This window comes from Colobus angolensis, unplaced genomic scaffold, assembly GCF_000951035.1.
Source record: "Colobus angolensis palliatus isolate OR3802 unplaced genomic scaffold, Cang.pa_1.0 Scaffold39, whole genome shotgun sequence".
Lineage (NCBI taxonomy): Eukaryota > Metazoa > Chordata > Mammalia > Primates > Cercopithecidae > Colobus > Colobus angolensis.
Genome location: NW_012117265.1, coordinates 4,291,570 through 4,305,511, shown reverse-complemented (window position 1 = coordinate 4,305,511; position 13,942 = coordinate 4,291,570). Strand labels below are relative to the sequence as shown.

Sequence of the window (13,942 nt, the reverse complement as noted above, 5' to 3'; positions counted from 1 at the left end):
TAGCCAGGATGGTCTCGATCTCCTGACCTCGTGATCCGCCCGCCTCGGCCTCCCAAAGTGCTGGGATTACAGGCGTGAGCCACCGTGCCCGGCCACATGCGTATACTTTTGATAGCACATGTGAAGGGATCTCTCTAAAATGGACCTCATCGGTTTCGTTCTCAGCAAATTGACCTGGGCCACTCAACATGGCTTTTATCGTGCCTGATGTTAATGCATGTTCTTTCTTTACAGTAAATTCATGGCCCTCAGGTGATATCGATTTGACATACACGGCATCAGGGCCTTCTCAGCCACCGTAGGTTTTCTTCTCTTCATCCATTTTGTTCTTATGAAATTCTACTTTGCTTCCCCAGGAACTTTAGTAGTTTCTCGTCAGCCGCGCATCCAGCGCAGCTGGGTCCCCTATTCCAGGGCCGTCCCCACCCCGCCCCCGCAACCCAGCTGCCTGCTCCCGTGAGTGGCTTCCGGGGCAATGGGAAGAATTACTTCCGCTGGTTCAGAGCCGCTTTCTGTGACTCGCGGGAGATCCATGTGTTTTTTTTTTGTTTTTTCTGTTTTTTTTTTTTTTTTTTTTTTTTTTTTTTTTTTTTTTTTAAAGACAGGGTCTCGCCCTGTCACCTAGTCTCGAGTACAGTGGCACAATCTCAGCTCACTGCAGCCTCGAACACTGCGGCCCAAAGCGATCCTCCTGCCTCAATCTCCTGAGTGGCTGGGACAACAGGCACATGCCACCATGCCCAGCTACTTTTGTTTATTTTTTTGTAGAGAGCAAGTCTTACTGTGCTGCCCGGGCTGGTCTTGAACTCCTGGCCTCAAGCAGTCTTTTCACCTCAGCCTCCCAAAGTGCTGGTATTAGAGGTGTGAGCCACCATGCCTGACCTTAGAATTATTAACTATTACTAGCTATTAGCTAACAATTGGCTCTATTACTAGCTAACTATTAACTAACTATTCACTATTATTAAAAAGACAAGAGTTGGCAAGGGTGCAAAGAGAAGGGAACCCCTTGTGCCCTGTTGGTGGTAATGTAGATTGGAGCAGCCATTATGGGAAATAGTGTGGGGGTTCCTGAAGGAATTAAAAATAGAGGCCAGCTGTGGTGGCTCACGCCTGTAATCCCAGCACTTTGGGAGGCCATGGCCGGTGGATCACTTGAGGCTATGAGTTCAAGACAAGCCTGGTCAATAAGGTGAAACCCTGTCTCTACAAAGAAAAAAGAATTAGCCAGACGTGGTGGCACATACCTGTAATCCCAGCTACTGGGGAGGCTGAGGCAGAAGAATCACTTAAACTTGGGAGGCAGAGGTTGCAGTGAGCTGAGATTGCGCCACTGCACTCCAGCCTGGGCGACAGATAATCTGTCTCAAAAAATAAAAAGAAAAAAGAAATTAAAATTTTGAGACTCTTGTCTCAAAAAAATAAAAATAAAAAATCCATCAAAAATAAGAAGAAATTAAAAATGAAAGAAATTTAAAATAACTAGAAATTAAATATGATCCAGTAATCCCTCCTCTGGATATGTATCCAAAGAAAATGAAATTGCCATTTGTAAAGATATCTGCATGCTCATGCTCATTGCAGCGTTACTTGCAAAAGTCAAGATATGGAAACAGCCTCAATGTCTACTGATGGATAAATGGATAAAGAATATGTAATATATATGTACATATATATTTGTGTGTGTATATATATTTCATTGTGTATATATATTCCAATGTGTGTATGTATATCTATGTGTGTGTATTTATGTGTACATATATATTTGTGTGTGTATATATATTTCATTGTGTATATATATTCCAATGTGTGTATGTATATCTATGTGTGTGTATTTATGTGTATGTGTGTGTGTATATATATGTACACATATATATTTTTACACAATGGAGTATTATTCTAGTGAATAATAAAATAGGAATAGGTCTTGCCATTTGCCACAACATGGATGAATCTGGAGGACATTATGTTAAGTGAAATAAGTCAGATGCAGAAAGAAAAATACTGCATTTTTTCACTTCTATGTGGAATATTTTCTTTAAAGTCAAATATAGAGAGAGAATAAAACAGTGGTTACCAGAGGAGGAGTGAGACGGGGAGAGGAAATGAGGAAGATGTAGGATAATGGATACAAAGTAGCAGATATTTAGGATAAACAAGTCTAGAGATCCAGTGTACCCCATGAGAATTATAATCAATAACAGTGTGTTGTATTTGGGATTTATGCTACATGAGTAGCTTGTAGCTGTTCTTGCTATAAAGAAAATGGGTAACTATGTGAGATGATGGATATGCTTATTTGTTTCACTACAGTAACCATTTTACTATCTACATGTATCTCATAACATGTATTATATTGTGTATGTTGAATATACAGAATATAATTAATTTTTTAAAAATTAAATATATGGGTGGTTGGGATGAGAGACTTCATTTTTTAGAATTCCACTTATGTGTGAAAGATCAGACAAAATGAGTCCATAAATCACAATAGTGTGTACAACATTTCTATTATATGAAGGATGCCTGTTGGATGTTAACTGATGTTTCTGTTACCACTTCCTTTTAAATAAATAAATATATATTTTTAAAATAAATATATATTTTAAAATAAATACATATATACATAGTTTTATTTTTATTTTATTTTTTATTTTTGTTTTTTGAGACAGATCTCCCTCTCTCGCCCAGGCTGGAGTGCAGTGGTGCAAACATAGTTCTGTGTAGCTGCAAATTCCTGGGCTCAAGGGATCCTCCCATCTCAGCCTCCCGAGTAGCTGGGACTACAGGTGTCCACCACCACGCCTGGCTAATTACCTCTTCTTTTGTAGATACATCAGCTACATGGAAGCAGAAAACCAAACAGGATTTTTAGAGTTTACCCTTCTTGGACTCTCGGAGGATCCAGAACTACAGCCGTTCATATTTGGGCTGTTCCTGTCCATGTACCTGGTCACAGTGCTGGGAAACCTGCTCATCATCCTGGCCATCAGCTCTGACTCCCACCTCCACACCCCCATGTACTTCTTCCTCTCCAACCTGTCCTGGATTGACATCTGTTTCAGCACCTGCATCGTCCCCAAGATGCTGGTGAACATCCAGACCAAGAACAAAACCATCTCTTACATGGACTGCCTCACCCAGGTCTATTTCTCCATGATTTTTCCTATTCTGGACACACTACTCCTGACCGTGATGGCCTATGACCGGTTTGTGGCCGTCTGCCAGCCCCTGCACTATATAACCATCATGAACCCCCGCCTCTGTGGCCTCCTGGTTTTTGTCACCTGGCTCATTGGTGTCATGACATCCCTCCTCCATATTTCTTTGATGACCCATCTAACCTTCTGTAAAGATTTTGAAATTCCACACTTTTTCTGCGAACTGACACACATCCTCCAGCTGGCCTGCTCTGATACCTTCCTGAACAGCACGTTGATATATGTTATGACGGGTGTGCTGGGCGTTTTTCCCCTCCTTGGGATCATTTTCTCTTATTCACGAATTGCTGCATCCATAAGGAAGATGTCCTCATCCGGGGGAAAACAGAAAGCACTTTCGACCTGTGGCTCTCACCTCTCCATCGTTTCTTTGTTTTATGGGACAGGCATTGGGGTCCACTTCACTTCTGCGGTGACTCACTCTTCCCAGAACATCTCCGTGGCCTCGGTGATGTACACGGTGGTCACCCCCATGTTGAACCCCTTCATCTACAGCCTGAGGAACAAGGATGTGAAGTGGGCCCTGGGGAGACTCCTCAGCAGGGCAACTCCTTGTCTGTGATGGATCCCTCGGCGCCAGGACTAAGAAGTTTTGTGAGCACCAATGGCAAAAAGGTTTTATTTTGAAATTCTCACTCTTTAAAAAATAATTTATTTTATACTTTGAGGGTACAAATGCAGATTTCCTAACATGCATTTGCATAAGGGTGAAGTCTGAGCTTTTGGCGTACCGATTACCCAAATAGTGAACACAAGGCGATTTTTTTTTCTTTTTTTTTTTGAGACGGAGTCTCGCTCTGTCGCCCAGGCTGGAGTGCAGTGGAGTGATCTTGGCTCACTGCAACCTCTGCCTCATGGGTTCAAGCGATTCTCCTGCCTCAGCCTCCCGAGTAACTGGGATTACAGGCGTGTGCCACCACATACCTTTTAGTAGAGATGGGGTTTCACCATATTAGCCAGGCTGGTCTCAAACTCCTGACATTGTGATCCACCCGCCTTGGCCTCCCAAATTGCTGGGATTACAGGCATGAGCCACCATGCCCGGCCAAGGCAATGTTTAAACTTTCACTCCCCTCTCACCTTTTGCAGTCTCCAGTGTCCATTATTCCGTTATAATGCCCATGCGTATACATTGTTTAGCTCCCAATTATAAGTGAGATCATGCAGCATTTGACTTTCTCTTTCTTTACTACCTTACTTAAAAGAATGGCTTCCAGTCCCATTGATGTTGCTGTGAAAGACATGACTTCATTCTTTTTCATGACTGACTAGTATTCCATTGTATATATATAGATACCTACATAGATATCGATATAGATATATACCATGTTTTCTTCTTTAAAAAAATTTATTTTTATGTCAATAGTTTTTGGAGCACATGTGGTTTTTTGTTACATGGATAAGTTCTTTAGTGGTGACTTCTGAATTTTTAGTGTACCCGTCACCCAAGCAGTGCACACTGCACCCAATATGTAGTCTCTTATTCCTCATTCCCCCTCCCAACTTTTACCCCTTCAAGTCCCCAAAGTTAGTTATATTGTTCATATGCCTTTGTGTCCTCATAGCTTAGCTCCCACTTATAACTGAGAACATATGATATGTTCATATGGATCTTATGTATGTCGGTTGACCATACAGAGAAACCCAGGTTTTTCATTCCTAAGTTACTTCACCTAGAGTAATGGCCTCCAGTTCCATGCAAGTTGCTACAAAAGACATTATTTGGTTCCTTTTTATGGCTGAGTAGTATTCCATGGTGTATATATACCACATTTTCTTTATCCACTCATTGGTTGATGGGCACTTAGGTTGGTTCCATACCTTTGTAATTGCAAATTGTGTTGCTATAAACATGCACGTGTATGTGTCTTTTTCACATAATGAGTTTGTTTCCTTTGGGTAGATACCCAGTAGTGGAACTGCTGGACTGAAAGGTAGTTCTACTTTCAGTTCTTTTTTTTTTTTTTTTTTTTTGAGACAGAGTCTGGCTCTGTTGCCCAGGCTGGAGTGCAATGGTACAATCTCATCTCACTGCAACCTCTGCTTCCTGCGTTCAAGCGATTCTCTGGCGTCAGCCTCTTAAGTAGCTGGGATTACAGGTGCCTATCACCATGCCCGGCTAATTTTTTATTTTTAGTAGAGACGGGGTTTCACCATGTTGGCCAGGCTAGTCTTGAACTCCTGACCTCAGGTGATCCACCCACCTCGGCCTCTCAAAGTGCTAGGATTACAGGCGTGACCCACTGCGCCCAGCCTTCTAGTTCTTTAAGGTTAGGGTTTTACCACTTTGTAAAAAATCCAATCCTCCATTGATGGACACATAGGTTGATTCCATATCTTTGCTAATGTGAATAGTGCTGTGATAAACATGGGGGTGTAGGTTAACAATTAATCTCCAAGTAATTTCCCTGATGGCGCTTCTGTCCTATGTACTGTTCAAAAATTGTGTCCTTGGTCAACATTCTTAATTCTCCATTAGTGAGTTCTGAACTTGGATTTGAAATATTTGCTATAGCTTTGTATCTCAAGTGGTGGCACAGAGTTCTTTTTTTTTGTTTTTTTTTTGAGACGGAGTCTCGCTCTATCACCCAGGCTGGAGTGCAGTGGCGCGATCTCGGCTCACTGCAAGCTCTGCCTCCCAGGTTCATGCCATTCTCCTGCCTCAGCCTTCCAAGTAGCTGGGACTACAGGCGCCCGCCACCACACCCCGCTAACTTTTTTTTGTATTTTTAGTAGAGAAGGGGTTTCACCATGTTAGCCAGGATGGTCTCAATCTTCTGACCTCATGATCCGCCCGCCTTGGCCTCCCAAAGTGCTGGGATTACAGGTGTGAGCCACCGCACCTAGCCCAGAGTTCTTAAGCTATTGATTGTTCACTGACTTTATTTCTATGTGTTTGCATGTGGGTTTTTGTTGTTTGTGTGTTGGATCATGAACAGATCAACAGTGTTTATTTGTTTTCCTACTGGATGAAGTGTGATTAAAATACACATTTAAATATAGCTAGTTTTATATCTCTGGTGTCTCTTCTTCTTCCAAGAGTATCAGTCCTATTAGATCAAGACCTGACCCTTATGATTTCATTAAACTTTAATTACCTCCCTAAGGACCCTGTATCCAAAGACAGTCATCACATTGGGGGTGAGGACTTCACTATATTAAGTTTGGGGGGTGCAATTTAGACCACAAGAGATGTTTATGCAGATCTGCGTAAGTTTCTGCCAACTCTACGGGGAGCTCTAAAGCTGGGGCTGCTCTTTGGAGAATCCTCACATTGTGTAGAAATAACCAGGCCCTGTTACCCCAGGAAGAGTGGGGCCTTGAAGGTGATAGGGACAGAGGGTGGAGAAATTCTAGGCAGAAAAGGGCAGTTCCCAGGCAAAACCCCATCTTCAAGCCAAAAACCCTGAAACTGCAGCCCCAAACGAGAACTTATATCCCTGTTTTCCCGCTTGAATATTACCTTTTCCTAAACCATCCATGGCCCTGCCCCACCCCATCCTACGCCTATAAAAACCCCAGACTCCGCCAATAGATTCAACTATGGCTGGACATCAGAGAGAAGCAGCTTTGACCTCAGAAGGACAGCTTGATGGTGTAACTTCAGAGAAGAATTCGGCAGGAGATGGCTGGACTTCATTATCTACCTGCCCCATCCGCTTTTCAGCTTCCCTTACCTGAGAGCCACTTTGATCAGCCATCAAATCCCTCCCGCATTTAACATCCTTCAATTCGTTCATGCAAGCTCATTTTTCCTAGATGCTGGAAAAGTTCTCAGGAGCCACGAGTGTGGATACAAAAGCCTGTCAGACTGGCCTTTTGCTCTCCTCGCTGGTGGAGGGCAGCCACTTCATGCAAAAAGGCATGATTAAGAACTGCAGCCCGTCCTCACTGGGCTGTTCCTGTCCATGTACCTGGTCATGATGCTGAGGAACCTTCTCGTCATCCTGGCCGTCAGCTCTGACTCCCACATCCACACCCCCCACATACTTTTTCCTCTCCAACCTATCCTTGGCTGACATTGGTTTCACCTCCACCACCATTCCCAAGACGATTGTGGACATCCAGGCTCACAGCAGTTCTCTCCTATGCAGGCTGCCTGAAACAGACGTCCTTCTTTATAATTTTTGGGTGCATGGATGACATGCTGCTGACCATGATTGTCTATGGCTGGTTTGTGGCCATCTGTCACCCCCCACACTACCCGGTCATCGTGAACGCACGCCTCTGTGGCTTCTTAATATTGGTGTCTTTTTTTCTTAGCCTGTTGGACTCCCAGATGCACAATTTGATTGCCTTACAAATTAGCTGCTTTGAGGATGTGGAAATTTCCAATTTCTTCTGTGACCCCTTTCAACTCCTCACCCTGGCCTGTTCTGACCCCTTCATCAATAACATCATTATGTATATTTTTGTTGTAATATTTGGATTTTTTTCCTATCTCAGGTATTGTTTTCTCTTACTATAAAATTGTCTCCTCTACTTTGAGAGTCCCATCTTTAGGTGGGAAGTGTAAAGCCTTCTCCACCTGTGGCTCTCACCCGGCAGTTGTTTGTTTATTTTATGGAACATTCCTTGGCGTGTACCTCAGTTCAGCTGTGTTCTCTTCCCGCAGAAAAGGCTGCGGTGGCTTCAGTGACGTACACTGTGGTCACCCCCATGCTGAACCCATTCGTCTACAGCCTGAGAAACAGGGACATTCAAAGTGCCCTGTGGAGGCCGGGCATGGCGGCTCACGCCTGTAATCCCAGCACTTTGGGAGGCCAAGGCCAGCAGATCATGAGGTCAGGAGATCGAGAACATCCTGGCTAACAAGGTGAAACCCCTTGTCTACTAAAAATACAAAAAGAGTATCTGGGCATGGTGGCAGGAGCCTGTAGTCGCAGCTACTTGGGAGGCTGAGGCAGGAGAATGGCGTAAACCTGGGAGGCAGCGCTTGCAGTGAGCAGAGATCCGACCACTGCACTCCAGCCTGGACGACAGAGCGAGACTCTGTCTCAAAAAAAAAAAAAAGAAGATATATGAATTTCCAATAAGCATACAAAATGATGTGCAAATCAAAACCACAATAAGATAGCACATATGAGGATAAATATTACAAACAAATTAACAGAAAAGGAGATGCATTAAAAAATGGAGAGAAGTCAGAAAGCTTGTACATGGCTGGTGGAAAGGTAAAATGTTGCAGAAATATGAAAAAAAAAAGCATGGTGGTTCCTCACAAAATTAAAAATAGAATTCCAGATGCACCTGCAGTTACACCCTGTATATAATAAAAAGAATCAAAGAAGAGATTTGAATAGATATTAGTACACTGTATATGTTGCAACGTTATAAATAATAGGCAAAATGTGGAAGCAACTCAAGTGTCCACGGACAGATGAATGGATAAAACACAATGTGGTCCATCTATAAAATGAACTTTTTTTTTTTTTAAAGGAGTCTCGCTCCGTGGCCCAGGCTGGAGTGCAGTGGCATGATCTCGGCTCACTACAAGCTCTGTCTCCCGGGTTCATGCCATTGTCCTGCCTCAGCCTCCTGAGTAGCTGGGACTATAGGCATCCACCACTACACCTGGCTAATTTTGTGTATTTTTAGTAGAGATGGGGTTTCACTGTGTTATCCAGGATGCTCTTGATCTCCTGACCTCGTGATCTGCCTGCCTCGGCCTCCCAAAGTGCTGGGATTACGGGCATGAGCTGCTGCGCCCGGCCAAAATGAACTTTTATTAAGCCTTAAAAAGGAAGACAGTTCTGACATGTGCTACAACATGGATGAACCTAGAAACATTATGCTCAGTGAAACAAACCAGTGACAAAAGACAAACACAGTATGATTCCATTCGTTACAAGTATCTTGCATACTTAAATTCATAGAGACAGAAAGTAGAATGGTGGTTGCTAGGGGTTGGCGAAATGAAGAAATGGATGGTTTGTCCATGGGCACTGAGCATCTCTTCTGAAAGGCAAAAAAGTTCAGGAGAGGAATGATGGTGGAGGTTGAACAACAATATGAATGTGCATAAGCCCAATGAACTACATTTAAAAGTGGTTACAATGAAAAGATTTTCATATTTCCCATTTTATATAAACCCCTTTTTTTTTTTACTTTTGTTTTTTAGTTGCGTTTTTTTTTCCCCCATTAAAATTCCGGAATTTAAAAAGGTTGGTTCTTTGGAGGAAAAGAAATGAAATGAACTATACACACGGATTTCTCCTGAGTAGAGGAAGAGCCCAAATGCTTCTGTGGACATTCATTTTCTCTTCTTCCTGCATTAATATGAGGCAGTCCTTAGAGATTGGGGAACAGGGACTAATTTGGCTAATGAGGAGCTCTGTGCCTTTAGCCCCCAAGGCCATAGCAAAGTAAATACTTAGCCTGTGCCTCCAGCCCTGCAGTGTGAGCTTCCAGTCCGGTGGGCTCCACACCTGTCATCTGCATCAGGAGGCTCATGTCTGACCCTGTCTTCCTGCCAGTCCTGAGGACGGAGCCTGAGCCTCCATCGTGCACCACACAGGGAGGACAGTGGACCTGGTCTCCGTGGTCATGGCGCAGCAGAGGGGAAGCGCAGCTCAGTGAGTGCTGAGGGACGGTCGGGAGCCTTGTTTCCTCATCCTCAAGACAAACAGGACAGTGGGGTGGCCAGAAGGGAGGACACCAATGTGCAAAATATCAGCTCAGACGACTGTGGGGTTTATGTTCTTGGTGATGGTGGGGACCTAGAAATCTCATTCAAAGTTTTGCTTTCCTCCCATACTGGTTGTCATTTTCATAGAGATCTCACACATGATAGCAAAAAATGAGTCCCTCTAAACTATTCCTAAGCACAATAAAAAGATCATGAAAATGATGATAAGGAGGAAGAGGAAGACGACAGTAGCCAGGACATCACAATCTCTTCCTATGGGTTTTGCAAGTGCCAGGCTCTGAGTTCTGTAGTCTATTTGTACCAGGCTCTGAGCTCTGTGGTCTATGTACCTTCTTTCATTTCATCTGCATAGTCTTCTCCAAGTGATTAGTGCACATTTCATGACTATTTTACAGACTAGAAAAGGAGCAATGCATTTTTATATAACTCATACCAGATCATGAAGTAGAAAAGGGTGAACCCATTTGAACCAGGCAGTCTAACTCCAGACACACGGCATTTAGCCAGGCCTCTCTCTGCATTCAACCTGCCCTCTCAAGTCCCTTTCACTCCAGGCTGAAAATGACAACCAGTGTGGGAGGAAAGCAAAACTTTGAATGAGATTTCTGAGACCCTGCTCACTCTGCCCTTCTTTTTGGGTGATCCTAGTAGACCAAAGCTAGACCAGTGGGTGCTATGTTCACTGTATCAAGTATAGAAAGGGCAGCTGAGATCACATCAAAGATCCCAGAAAGAACTGGCACAGGATCACTCAGGGCACATCTCTCCCTTGCGCCTGTTCCTGGCTTTCCTTGCAGCTCTCCGCCTCCTCAAAGGAGACATAAAATCAGGTCTTGACTCCATTTCTATTCAGGAAGGTGGAAACAGTTTTAAAAATGCACCTTAGATGCACCTGTAGTTAAGACCTTTGGTCTCTGCTTACAACTTTCTGACAGCTGGACAATAATGAAGAAGGGCAGTGCCTGGGCCTCAGAGACCGACCATTTGGTTTTGAATCTGCCCATGCCACTGACCTGTGTGAACAGGCTGAGATGTCCATGTCTCTGAGTCTCAGCACTGTCATGTGAGCTGATTTCTGGTAGATCCAACTGCAGTGAACAATGATTAAACAGACTATGGGTGCTCCTGTGAGATCTCTAGGTGATGGATGCATAAAGTCAAGGCAAAGTGAATTTCAATATTCTTACTACTTTTTTTTTTTTTTTTAACAGAGTCTCCCTCTTGTCACCTAGGCTGGAATGCAGTAGCACGATCTCGGCTCACTGCAACCTCTGCCTCCCAGGTTCAAGCGATTCCCCTGCCTCAGCCTCCTGAATAGCTGGGACTACAGGCACACGCCACCACGCCCAGCTAATTTTTGTATTTTTAGTAGAGACACGGTTTCACCATGTTGGCAAGGATGGTCTTGATCTCTTGACCTCGTGATCCACCCGCCTTGGCGTTTCAAAGTGCTGGGATTACAGGCGTGTGAGCCACCGCACCTGGCCTTTTTTTTTTTCCCCCATACAGTCTTGCTCTGTCGCCAGGCTGGAGTGCAGTGGCACAATCTTGGGTCACTGCAACCTCTGCCTCCGGGATTCTAAGGGATTCTCCTGACTCAGCCTCCCAAGTAGCTGGGATTACAGGTTTCCCCCACAACACCCAGCTAATTTTGTATTTTTAGTAGAGACAGGGTTTCACCATGTTGGCCAGGCTGTCTGGAACTTCTGACCTCAGGTGATCCACCAACCTCGGCTTCCCAAAGTGCTGAGATTACAGGTGTGAGCCACCGTGCTTGGCCAAGAGTAATATATTAAATAAATTTGGAAACATTGCTCCCATATTTGAATGTGCATTTACTTCTGTGAAGAATCAATGTCAGAAAACCTAAGAATGATAATAAATATGAAAAGTAACTAGCAGGTAAAAAATCTTCTGATTAAGAACTATAAAGCTCAATTTAGTTTTTAGATAATGCGGTCCTAGCTCTTGTATAGTGCTTATAAATATTCTACATCAAAGGAATTTATAGCACAGTGTCAGAATAAAATAAAGTGTGTTTCACTGCTTCTTAATTTCTTTCAATTAGATTGAGTTTTTTTCTTAAAGAGAAAAGAACATGTATTATTTTATTTTTTCTGAAAAGAGTAGGCCATATTTTACTGAGATCATGGATTTGTTATATGTTATGTTTTGGTCTTCTAACACTCTTCAGTGGATTTTCTCTAAAGTAGGTATGTACAGAAAGAGTTGAATAGCACAAAGGTAAATCACACAAAGATTCTGAGATTTTTGGGTTTGTTACAACTGAGAAATATTGCTGAGCGTATATGGTCCTCAAGCGTGAAAATGTTCCTTGTGACTCGCTTGTATCCAAAATATACACACAGCATTAAGTGCTGGTTTTATCTTTTATTTTTCCAATTCTCTTTCCTTTCAAGGTGTCCAAGTCACACAGACCCACAGAATCTCATGGGTGTCTCAGAATTCCTCCTCCTGGGACTCTCAGACGATCCAGAACTGCAGCCCGTCTTCACTGCGCTGTTCCTGTCTCTGTACCTGATCACGGTGCTGGGGAACCTGCTCATCATCCTGGCCATCCACTCTGACTCCCACCTCCACACCCCCATGTACTTCTTCCTCTCCAACCTGTGCTTGGCTGACATCGGTTTCACCTCCATCACCGTCCCGAAGATGATTGTGGACATCCAGTCTCACAGCAGAGTCATCTCCTATGCAGGCTGCCTGACTCAGATGTCTTTCTTTGTCTTTTTTGCATGTATGGAAGACATGCTCCTGACTGTGATGGCCTATGACCGGTTTGTAGCCATTTGTCACCCCCTACTCTACCCAGTCATCATGACTCCTCACCTCTGTGTCTTCCTAGTTTTGGCGTCTTTTTTCCTTAGCCTGTTGCATTCCCAGCTGCACAACTTGATTGTGTTACAATTCACCTGCTTCAAGAATGTGGAAATCCCTAATTTTTTCTGTGACCCATCTCAGCTTCTCAACCTTGCCTGCTCTGACAGCGTCATCAATAACATATTCATATATTTAGATAATACTATATTTGGTTTTCTTCCCATTTCAGGGATCCTTTTGTCTTACTATAAAATTCTCTGCTCCATTCTAAGAATTCCATCATCAGATGGGAGGTATAAAGCCTTCTCCACCTGTGGCTCTCACCTCGCAGTTGTTTGCTTATTTTATGGAATGGGCGTTGGCGTGTACCTGACGTCAGCTGTGTCACCGTCTCCCAGGAATGCTGTGGTGGCATCAGTGATGTATGCTGTGGTCACCCCCATGCTGAACCCCTTCATCTACAGCCTGAGAAACAGGGACATTCAAAGTGCCCTATGGAGGTTGCAGAGCAGAACAGTCTAATCCCATTTTCTGTTCCAACCTTTTTCTCATGTGGGTTAGAAAGAGCAACCACATTAAATCTCTACATCTGCAAATCCTGCCCCCTTGGTCACAGTGTTTTTGTTGCTTGATGGATTTTACTCCTTTCCACATTTCCTATGTGAATATTGCTTTCTTTGTTAAGCCTTTAACTGGAATGGGTGAGTATTCTGGGATCCTTTGTTTAACGTAAACATCGTGACTGAATCCTCTATAGCTAGACAGACTCCTTCAGTTTCTGAGCAATGACCCTGTTGTCCAGGTGAAATCAAAACCATCTTTTTATATACAGGAAGTCCTCACTTCATTTTGTAATTCCCTGAAAATTGACTTTATGGAAACAACATACAGCAGGTCCTCCAACACCATTGTTTGGTTCGAAGTTGTTTAGTTAGAATGTTGATGAGGGATAAATTGGTTTCACTCTACATAATTTTGCTTAAAGATGCAGTTTCCAAGAGACTATCAAAGATGCTAAGTGAGGACATACTGTACATCACATTCACCCGTTTCCACAGTTCATGTGGAATTTCTTTATAAACTGCTTCTAGGGAATCAATTCAGGCAGGTTATGTGTAGAGATCCGTGTCACTGGTCCTAAGTCTTGGCTTTGATTGAAATCACCTGGGGAGCTTACAAATGCTGAGGCCTGGGTCTCATTACCTGAGATTCTGATTTACTTGCACCTGTG

At 43.4% G+C, this 13,942-nt stretch overlaps 3 protein-coding genes and 1 pseudogene across 3 annotated transcripts in view; all 4 read left to right on the top strand.

Moving 5' to 3' along the window:
* The first annotated feature begins 2,662 nt into the window (after positions 1 to 2,662).
* On the top strand, positions 2,663 to 3,783 carry LOC105520957 (olfactory receptor 7D2). The gene has a single exon (XM_011954967.1). The coding sequence runs from the start codon at positions 2,845 to 2,847 to the stop codon at positions 3,781 to 3,783; it is 939 nt and encodes a 312-aa protein (XP_011810357.1). The 5' UTR covers positions 2,663 to 2,844.
* Positions 3,784 to 5,632: 1,849 nt separating this feature from the next.
* LOC105520956 lies at positions 5,633 to 10,756 on the top strand (annotated as a pseudogene).
* Positions 10,757 to 11,047: 291 nt separating this feature from the next.
* Positions 11,048 to 13,233, top strand: LOC105520910 (olfactory receptor 7E24-like; the record flags this gene model as incomplete). Its single annotated transcript, XM_011954916.1, has 2 exons — positions 11,048 to 11,082; positions 12,291 to 13,233. Coding segments are annotated over 2 exons (978 nt in total), but the record flags the coding sequence as incomplete, so codon positions are not given.
* Positions 13,234 to 13,342: 109 nt separating this feature from the next.
* LOC105520955 (olfactory receptor 7E24-like) overlaps positions 13,343 to 13,942 on the top strand; it is a 1,348-nt gene continuing 748 nt past the window's right edge. The window contains exons 1-2 of the mRNA XM_011954966.1: positions 13,343 to 13,412; positions 13,770 to 13,819. Of these exons, the coding sequence (XP_011810356.1) occupies positions 13,343 to 13,412; positions 13,770 to 13,819 (120 nt within the window). The remainder of the gene's footprint in view (positions 13,413 to 13,769; positions 13,820 to 13,942) is intronic.